This window comes from Myxine glutinosa, chromosome 1 (assembly GCF_964187855.1).
Source record: "Myxine glutinosa chromosome 1, kmMyxGlut1.1, whole genome shotgun sequence".
Taxonomy (NCBI): Eukaryota; Metazoa; Chordata; class Myxini; order Myxiniformes; family Myxinidae; genus Myxine; species Myxine glutinosa.
The window spans coordinates 252,136,395-252,146,878 of record NC_136261.1 but is presented as its reverse complement, the minus strand read 5'-3'; the positions used below and the strand labels follow the sequence as shown (position 1 = coordinate 252,146,878).

The 10,484-nt window shown below is 41.9% G+C and overlaps 1 protein-coding gene across 2 annotated transcripts in view; it reads left to right on the top strand.

The window, feature by feature from the left end:
- DICER1 (dicer 1, ribonuclease III) overlaps window positions 1–10,484 on the top strand; it is a 254,492-nt gene that overhangs the window by 210,603 nt on the left and 33,405 nt on the right. For both annotated transcript variants that reach the window (XM_078785971.1, XM_078785966.1), the window contains exon 25: window positions 4,882–5,150. In XM_078785971.1, coding sequence (XP_078642097.1) covers window positions 4,882–5,150 — 269 coding nt within the window. The remainder of the gene's footprint in view (window positions 1–4,881; window positions 5,151–10,484) is intronic.

Sequence of the window (10,484 nt, the reverse complement as noted above, 5' to 3'; positions counted from 1 at the left end):
TTTTTTTTGTACAAAGTGTAGACTTGTGGGGCCTACACCTTGTGGCTTGTAGGCTTGTGGGGTATCAGAACATAGAACAGGACAAAAGACAAAAGAGAGTAGGACAAAACATAGAACAGATCAGGACATAACAGAACAAAACGAACAGTCGAAGGAGAGAAGCTCCAATATCCATCCAATTTTCCAAAGATGGATGCCATTGTTTTGCTTCCGACAATCACAAAAATTATTTGGAACTTTTTGATTATATATAGCACCATTAAAATTCAAAGCATGATGAAAGCAGAGTTGAAGAGAGAGGATGCAAATGAATAAGATGATATGAGTTTATTTAAGACAGGAGACAATCGAGATGCAAACATCCGTCCACTCATTTGATTGGTCAGTCTTGTGACTTCTTTCCATCTATCCCATTTCCGTCCGCTTCGAAGAAGGGTCTGAAAAGAATGGGGCCAGCTCAAATTTCCAGCCAAAGCTGGCTGGCTAAATTTTCATGGAAACAGTATTGAGGTAATCCAGGTTTCAAACCTGGGTTGAGTGCTGCATGGAACCAAAAGGGCACACAAGTGTAGAATTATAACTCATTACATTCAAATATCTGTACCTAAAGAAATGCATATTGTTGTTTTAACTGAAATTTGTTGGGATTATTTTATTCATGGAACAAGCAGTCACATTATTTATTGTCAAAACTTTAGATGGGGTGAATATTAGTTTGTTGACGGTGCAGAATTGACCAAATTTAACTTTGTTGGGAGACACCATTGTGACTAATGTACAGCATTAAGCCTTCAAGAGTGATTTGATTTTTTGATCTTCAATATTTTTGGCACAACTCAAAAGTGAACCAAATTGCTTAACCTGCATGCTGGCCAACATATGCTGACCATAGTTCTGCTACAATTCGATACAAGATTTTATTATCAATAAAGAGAGAAAAAGAAATGCATTCCAACCTGAAAACTTGCTGGATTTTCAGAAGGATGTTACATAATAGGTCTCTCTTAAACATACACTACCGGTCAAAAGTTTTAGAACACCTCAATTTTTCCAGTTTATATTGAAATTTACGCAGTTTAATGTCTCAATGTACTCTGAAATTGAACATAGAACAAATAAACAATTGGAGATAAAAAAGAAATCATAGAATGATTTTGTTTAACAAAATTTAATTTAAATTTTTGACTCAGCAACGTAGCCACCTTTTGCAGATATAACCGCCGAACACACTCGTGGCATTCTTTGTACAATGGAAATCAAATATTGTTTGGGAATTTCTTCCCAACACTGTTGCAGAAGTTACCACAAATGTGTTGCACTTGTAAGTTGCTTTGCTTTCACCCTTCTGTCCAGTTCACCCCAAACCAGCTCGATGGGGTTTAAGTCTGGAGACTGTGCTGGCCATTCCATGATTTGAAGCCTACCATCTTGTTATTTTCCTCGAAGGTCGTTTTGACATAGCCTGGAGGTGTGTTTAGGGTCAGTATCTTGCTGTAGGATGAACCCCTGACCAACTAGGCGTATACCAGAGGGTATTGCATGGTGCTGCAAAATGCTGTGGTCGCCCTTTTGGTTCAGGGTGCCAGTCACTCTGTGCAAGTCGCCAACTCTGGATCCAGCAAAAGAGCCCCAGACCATCACGCTTCCTCCTCCATGTTTGACAGTTGGTGTCACACACTGATGGAACCATCCTTTCGCCGACTCGACGGCGTACAAAAAGCCTGCGTGATAAACCAAAGATTTCAAATTTTGATTCATCGGTCCATAAGACCTTCTTCCAGTCCTCAGTAGTCCACTGGTGGTGCTTCATAGCCCAGGCAAGCCTCTTTTTCTTATTTTGCCATCTTAGCAATGGATTTCATACTGCCACTCGACCTGTCAAACCTGCAGCTCTAAGTCTTATCTTCACAGTTGAAAGTGAGACTTGCTTACTTAGACCAGTGTTAAGCTGTGCTTGAAGCTGTTGTCCTGTGAGCTGCCTATCACGCAAGCTGTTGACTCTCAGAAACTTGTCTTCTGATTCTGTTGTGGCTTTGGGTCTGCCAGACCTCTTCCTGTCAGAGTTTCCTCCAGTTTCCAATATACTACTTCCTGCAGTGAAATATTGTCCAAATAATGCTTCAGAGGGTGTAATAACAGTCTGTTCCAATACTGCTTTTATACAGACAGGGGGTTTGTAATCAAGTAATCAGCAGAGGTTGGGACACCTGTAGGAATTGTTTGCATCAACTTTCAAGGCTTAATTTACTTACATTGCTGCAGAACAGCTGTAAGTTGTTAACCCATTACTTGTTCCCTGAAGAAGGCCTTTTTTACAATATTACTGTGCAATTTACATTATTTTCCCGTTTTTGCTAACCTAAACTTTTTTTAACCTCGAGCAGTTTACTGCTTACCTTTGTACCATTTCAGGTTATTCACTGGACATTAAACTGCGTAAATTTCAATAAAAACTGAAAAAATTGAGGTGTTCTAAAACTTGACCGGTAGTGTAGATGAACTGGAACAGCACTCAGTAAAGAGCATACCTCTCCGCCAAGCTGAGCAGTTTACTTTTTGAATCACACTGATAGGTCGGATCTGGATTCGGACCTGACCAAAATCGATTTGCTTGTTATTGTCACCGAACCAACTCATCCACCTAATCTTGTCATAACCTGTCCACAACTTTTTGAGATATTGTGCGATGTATCGTTTTTGGTCCTATCTCTCAATGTCAAAGAATCACTTAAAAGAAAATAAAATAAAAAAAACTCGGATCCAGATTCGGATGTTTACCAAAATGGAATCCAATCGGCCCTGTCACAGACTTGACCAGTCCACAAAGTTTCAAAAGAATCCATCCACAACTTTTTGAAATATCCTGCTACATATCGCTTTTGGCCCAATCTCTCAATGGTGAAGAATCACTTTAAAAAAATTTTTGATTCAGATCCTGATCTTCACCAAAATGTAATAATTCCAACCTTGTCATATACCCAACCTCTCCACCAAATTTCGCCAGAATCCATCCACAACTTTTGGAGATATCCTGTTCACAAAAATACAGACAGACAGGGGTGAAAACAACCCAGCACCCACCTTCGGTGGTGTAGGTAACTAGAACACCACCCGGTAGAGTTCATACATCCACCAGACCGAACAGTTTACGTTTTGTGTTACACTGATAGGTCAGATCTGGATCCGTACCTGAACCAAAATGTAATCGGCTTGTTCTTGTCACCTATCCAACTCATCCACCAATTTTGTCATAACCTGTTCACAACTTTTTGAGATAGGCTATATATCGTTCTTGGCCCCATCGCTCAATGGTGAAGAATCGCTCAATAAATGAAAAAAAATATCGGATCCAGATATTCCCCAAAATATAAATGATTCATCACACACCCAACCCGCCCACCAGATTTCATCCTAATCCGTCCATAACTTTTCAAGATATCAGACAAAAAGTGGTGAAAACATAATGTCCATCCACCTTTGGTGGCAGAGGTAAAGCTAAATAATTATCCCAGCTTACTGATTAACTTTCTTTTTAATTCAACTGCTACATCTAATATATAAAGCTCTTTCTAACCATTAACTGACAGATTGACTGTCTGACTGACTGATATTAATATTTGGTACCTTCTGGGTGTCATAGAAAGCTGAATTTTGTCATGTAGACAGACATCGAAGCCGGTACACCGGGGAAAATCATAGAACCGACGGAAAGTGTCCGTGAATGAAAATTGACATAAAAACGTAATGGCTTCCGTAAAAAAAAAAAAACCTCAATGGATATCAAGCATTTGAAAATTGTAATTTCTATAACTGCAAACTGTGAAGTAAAAAATCTCAATGAAAGTTTATGTAAAAACCGTAAACGGTTCCATAAAATAAATCAATAAATAAACCTACATTGATATGTAGCAACAGGTCGGTGATGCTTGCCTATAATCATGAAGCTTCTATTTATTATAACATTGCTGTTACAGATTTATAGTGAACAATTTGGGAACTATTTTATGCATATTTAAGTTTGACCTTTTTAGGGTCAAATAGCCATGTAACCTATCTGGACTTCATCAAAAATTGGAACAATTGTGAGGTAATTTTGACTTTTGAGCTCAAAATGATCAACTTTAACTGAAACTTTTGGTATATACCTAATGCCTTTTCATTTAGCCCGCAAAAATATTTCAATCACCAATATTAAATAAAATCCCTTGCTTTTTTTTTTCAATACGATCTCAGGAAAGTAGTGGAGCTCACAAACACACACACACACACACACACACACACACACACACACACACACACACACACACACACACACACACACACACACACACACACACGAATATACGAGACCTAAACAAAGTGTTCATGACTGTGGACTGTTAGACGAGACAAACAGCTACTGAGCCTCGGTGAAGTGCCGTCACTTCCCGGGGCACTCTGGGTACCAAACAGAATATTGGAGTAATGTACTGATTTAAAACACATGTTGAGCCCACCTAATGTGTGAGTTGGGGATTTGTTTGAACAAAACTGAGAATGAACATCATAAAGGTTTCTGCCAAGTGGGTTCAAAAAAATTCCCACTACAGTTTTTGAAGAGGAGGTTTAAAATCATAGTAAATGGATGGAAAATGTGCCCTGGCATAAACTTCCCAGTATCTTGTTTTGCATTCGTTAATTCATTCACATTGCTTGTTTTAGCAAAAGGAAATGATGAACTGAAATGACTGTGTGTAAACACATAATTTTAAAGATCTGTTATTTAATGAGATCAATTAGTGGAATGTCTTCTATGGGACTCTGATTATGTGAATTACTTGGCTCATTGTTTGAGATTTCACTATTGTGCCAAACAAAAACAATCAGCTGGTTGTCTTTCAGATTGCTACCAGCGGCTGGAGTTTTTAGGAGATGCTATCTTGGACTACTTAATCACAAAACATCTGTACGAAGACCCCAGGCAGCATTCTCCCGGTGTGCTCACTGATCTTCGCTCAGCTTTAGTGAACAACACTATCTTTGCTTCACTGGCTGTCAAGCATCATTTCCACAAGTTCTTCAAGGCAATTTCTCCCGAACTATTCCACGTCATCGATGACTTTGTCGATTTCCAATCTGAGAAGAATGAGATGCAAGGGATGGATTCGCAGGTGGGGTTTTGCAAGGATGCTTTGAACGAGTGTGGTTGGAAGTTTCGAAACATATCGAAGAAGATATCAAATGCTCCCCCATTTTGATTGCATCTTTGTAAAGGCTTGTGTTGGTTTGTTAATCTTGGCAATTTCCAAAGAGGGGGAACAGGCTATTATAATCGGTCTATGTGTCAGTGACTGAGTGTGTGAGTGTTGGAGACTGCACTGAAATCTAATTGAATATAGATTGTTCATATTCTTCGACATACTGATATATATTGTTATGAATTTGGGTAGAGGAATATCTAGAGCCAGATAGATCTGTATAGGTAGGTATCCGACTGTCGCGATGGGGAATCTACCTGTAATAAGTTCTGTGTTTTTAGTCCAGTTTGTCGGATGCCCCCGCTACGAGGGATCAGGGCGTGCTAAATAGTGCAGGGATTATAGATAAGATTCCTTTGTTCGTCGTCCCCTCTGTCGTCAAACCTGTGTCCCTTATATAAACACTTAGATAGGTCATTCATGCAACATTAAATAATTCCCCTCCCTTACAATAAGACTGTGGAATCCAAACTGGCAACGGCTGGGTACAACACCGGCGTTTGTGTCAGACACCGGGCAGGCTGGGAACCACGCCCAGGAGGACTGTGATTGGTTGGCGCGGAAGGCGCGAACCTTGAGCGGATCAGCGCGGAAGGCGCGATGAGGTTCGGCAGACGGCGGGAAGCTACGAGGCTCTGGTTGGTCGCGCGCCAAAACTGACGTCACATGCCAAGTTACAAAAGGACTCGCTGGCGGGCTTCTCTCTACGCTTCGCTCTGGGGGATCGTGCTGGCGGTTCGCGCTTGTTATTGCGTCGTGCTGAGACATGGCACTTGGTATTGAGTTGTGCTGGCCCTTCACTTGTCGTTGTTCGTCCTTGGCTCTTGGCTCTTCGTGTTGAGAGGTCCTGGAGGTCGTGGGTTCGCCATCTGCTCGGTGCTCGGTGCGTTTGGTGCTGTGAGCGAACGGACCTCGTGGGCGGTCGACGTGGAGCCTGGAGTGGGGCGTTGGCTCAGAGCCGAGCAGAGCGTGTGTGAAGCGGACGGAGGGCTTCCTCACGTCGGAGCTTGGAGCCGCGTTGGACGGTGGACAAGACTGCAGACAGATAAGCTCGCACCCACAAACCATTACACGACGGACAGTTATTTTTGTAATTCATTTTCCTTTGTCTTGTTTCTGAGGTGAGATGTGCGGATCCCGATTTAGGACATTTTATTAGCGGCGCGTATTTTCCTGTCCCGCTATCTCTTGTAAAATAAACCCTTGTATTATTTTCCCTTTCCATTCAAAATCTTGTGTTCGTTGAGTTAATTCCCCTGCAGGATCGGAGCTGCGGTTGGATCGCTATAGGTAAGCGCTTCCGCCACTTCCTCTTCACTTCCTCCTCCCGCGGTTTATAGCCGAATCCGAGTTGGTCGTCGCCTCAATTAAAGCTGTTCGGTCATTCGCGAGCCCTGGAATTAACCGGAGGGTATTCGCACGACGATATATATATATATTGTTACGGATCTCTACGTCGGCCCTTTTTCCCCTTAATAAGGGGGGATTAATCCCCTTGTGTGCGACTGACCGACGTGAGTCCTGAAGTTGCGCAGCTCCCTCCGGAGAGGCAGGTGAGCAACCCTGTTCGCAACCGCGGACAAGATGTTAATTGCCGAGCGGATTAGCAGCCGAGGCACGAACCATTAACAAGTAACTAGACCCGATTCTAAACGTTGGCCAAATCGTGCCACAGGTATCCAATGGGGAAATCACTAAAGCGAAACGGATGTAAAGGAAAGAAAGGCAAGGTAGGAAGAACAAATATAATTTATTACTACTATTATGTACAAGACCAAAAGTAACCAAGGAGAAGGAAAGATACGAAAATAATTTACAGAAGGATGGAAGGACCAGAAGACACAGTGCAAATACTAACTTATCTAAACAGGCTTAACTTATACCCCAGGACAAGACACACAAAACAAACTCACGTACACAAAAGGATGGAATGGCAGGAATGGGTGGAGGGATGAGAAGGTTCAGGTCCGTGCAAACGGCAGGGCTGGAGGTGACAGTCCCGACTCCTCGCACTCTGGTTTACAGAACGGGCGACAGGGAGATCCGAAGACCGCGGCACGTCGAGGTTCGCGTGCCCGCACTGGTTGGTATCGCGAGCAGGGCGTGCCGATTCTCATTCGCTTTCCTCTCCAGAGCTCACTCTCTCCTCCTCAACTGAACTCTTACGCACTTTCGGTGGACTGCCAACTCTCTGACGCATCTCTCTCCCTCAATCATCTCAGGTGTGGGCGTCGCGCTGCGGGTTATATGACACGCCCTACCAAGCCATACCCACTGATTTGTGGTTGGTCGTTCGGGGCTTTCCTGGCTCCACCTTCTGATGACGAGGGGCGGGCAACGCCCTTGTTCGTGGGCTTGACCGCGTGCGTAATGGAGTTTGGGGTGAAGAAAACCACCCAATGCACTGAGAGGATTGGGAGAGACTTGAAAAGGGATTCTATCTTATCTGATTCGGTGCAATGCAGTGTCAATTAATGGGAAACAGAGCCTTAAGCTAATACACAGAATAAGGAAATAACTATTTAGAAGGGTATATGATTTTCTACGTGCATGCGATGGATTAACTAAGGGGGACGACCTTTGACCTTTACACACAAAACGGAGATATTTACAAGAATTCATTACACTTACAGAGGGTGATATTTACAACAATTACACAGGATTCTCAAATCCACTATATATATATATATATTGAAACACAGGGTATTCGCACGACTATATATATATATGCCCTCCGAATGCGAATATCGCACGAATGCGAATTCGCACGTGCGAATACCCTCCGGTTAATTCCAGGGGGGGTGTATATATATCACCCCTCTCTTTATATAAGGGATCGCTTCTCTGTATACAAGTTTAACATAGGGACTGAAAATTCGTTTCTCGGCTTCTACTGGACAAAGTCATTTGCAAATTTCATAAGTAAATGCTTTGTATGTCGAGCTAATATGTTCCAAGTTTCAGCAAGGTCCGTTTCCGCATTCTTGAGTTTCATGAAGAAAACCCTCAAATTCACGTTGGTGTCTGTCCGTCCGTCCAAAATGTGTTGGCTCCCATATCTCAAAGGCTATAATTTTCACTCATTAAGGTGTTCTATGGTGAGGGAGGGGGGGGGGGGGAGAGGATTGATCCCCCCCAAAATAGGTATTTGCTCTCTTCTCCGAAACTATTCACATGGTTTTGATGAAACCTGGCCATAAGCTTCATATCTGATGCCTACCAAAGGTGTATTGACCGCATCAAAATCTGAGCACATCAAAGGGGCTTACGGGGAGGAGGGAGCATTGACCCTCAAAAGAGGTATTTGCTCTCTTCTCCAAAACTGCATGCACAATTTTGATGTAACTTGGCCATGAGCTTCATATATCATGCCGATGAAGGTTTATTGATCACTTCAAAATCTTCGCTCATTAAGGGTGTCTGTAGGTGGGGTGAGGGGGGGGGGGGGGAGGGAGACCCCAAAAATAGCTATTTGTTCTCTTCTCCGAAGCTACACACATACAGTGCATTCAGAAAGTATTCAGACCCCTTCACTTTTTTCGCATTTTGTTTTGTTTCAGCCTTATGCTGAAATCGTTTAAATTCATTTTTTCCCCTCATCAATCTACACTCAATACCCCATAATGACAAAGAGAAAACAGGATTTTAGAAAGTTTTGCAAATTTATTAAAAAGAAAAAACTGAAAGATCACATTGACATAAGTATTCAGACCCTAAACTCAGTACTTAGTTGAAGCACCTTTGGCAGCCATTACAGCCTCGAGTCTTCTTGGGTATGACGTGACAAGCTTTGCACACCTGTATTTGGGGATTTTCTGCCATTCTTCTCTGCAGATCCTCTCAAGCTCTGTCAGGTTGGGTCGGTTTTTGTTGCCGTGACAACTGAATAACGGCCGAAGGGAACTATGTACACCTTGGTACAAGTATGTATAATGATGTAAAGATAAGCGGATTAGATTATGGGGTCAAGAGGTCAAAGGTCAGTGGTCCCGTTAGGCAAAAATTCCGTAATGAAATGGAAAACCAAATACTGCATTGGAGTCATCAGAAGGAACCAGAAGAAGTAAAGAGCAAAGATGGAGTCATCAGGAGGAATCTGGATAGGATTCGGGTTTCAGCTGCTACTGCACAACCCTCAAACCCATCCAGGCGCAGCCAAGTGAACCTTCCAGAATTTTTTTTGCAATAATTCTGTGGAACGAAAGCTAAATGCAATAACGAAAGGACATACAATAACTTCACTAATTTGTTAACTAGTGATGGGATTTTTAACAGACTGGATGTAAATATGTATTATGATGTGAAGATGAACTGATTAGATTTTGGCATCAAAGGTCAGAGGTCATGTCAGGTAAAAATTTGATATTTGAGAACAGCTGACGGGATTAAAATCAAACTTAGTACAAGTATGTATGTAATAATGTGGGCATCATTTTACACCAAATGATTTGGCTCACACCATTGAGGATGGTTCAAGGGAAGATAACTCGGACTGCTGTTCTTCTCAGGTGAAGCAATTAAATATTCACCAAAATGTCAGTTCACCAGCACTGATGAGGTACTTTCAGAATGGGCAGTTCACAAAGAGTCCTCATTTAAGTACCCCAATGGTTATAACAATTCATGACAATCGTTATCTTCATACCTTTGCCAGAAGGAACTTCTTTTTGACAGCATAATTTGGCCATAAAGACCTGCAAAGACGTCTATTACAAAATATTTCTATGCTGACAGTTTAGAACGGGCTTCATGCCTCTGGCGCGAGGTCCCGAAGACCACTGACTTGATTGACTGGGAACAAAAATGTGTCCATTTAATCATCAGGTTGTCTGTTGGAAAATCACTTCTTTCCAGGATTGAAGAAGAAGAAGTTGGATTTGGAGCTTAAGGTAGCAGTTCCAATGGTACAATTTTTATTATTCTACGACAGCAAGAACACTTGAGAATAAAGTGTGATGGACATGGAAGGAGCACTCAAAAAATATAGTTATATTTCTTGAAGCAATCAAAAAATCTTACATACATACATATATATATATACACAAAGAATTAAGTTAAGCACCCCTACACAACGAATTAAGGTAAGCACCCCCTAATATATATTCTTTGTGTATATGTATACATTGGCATATATTCTAAGGTATGTGAGATCAAATAATGATTGGTATGACATTAGCAATTATCCATTGATGAAATGCAGATACACAGGGTCTATGAGACGTAGGGTTGAGTCAGTGATCCGATCAC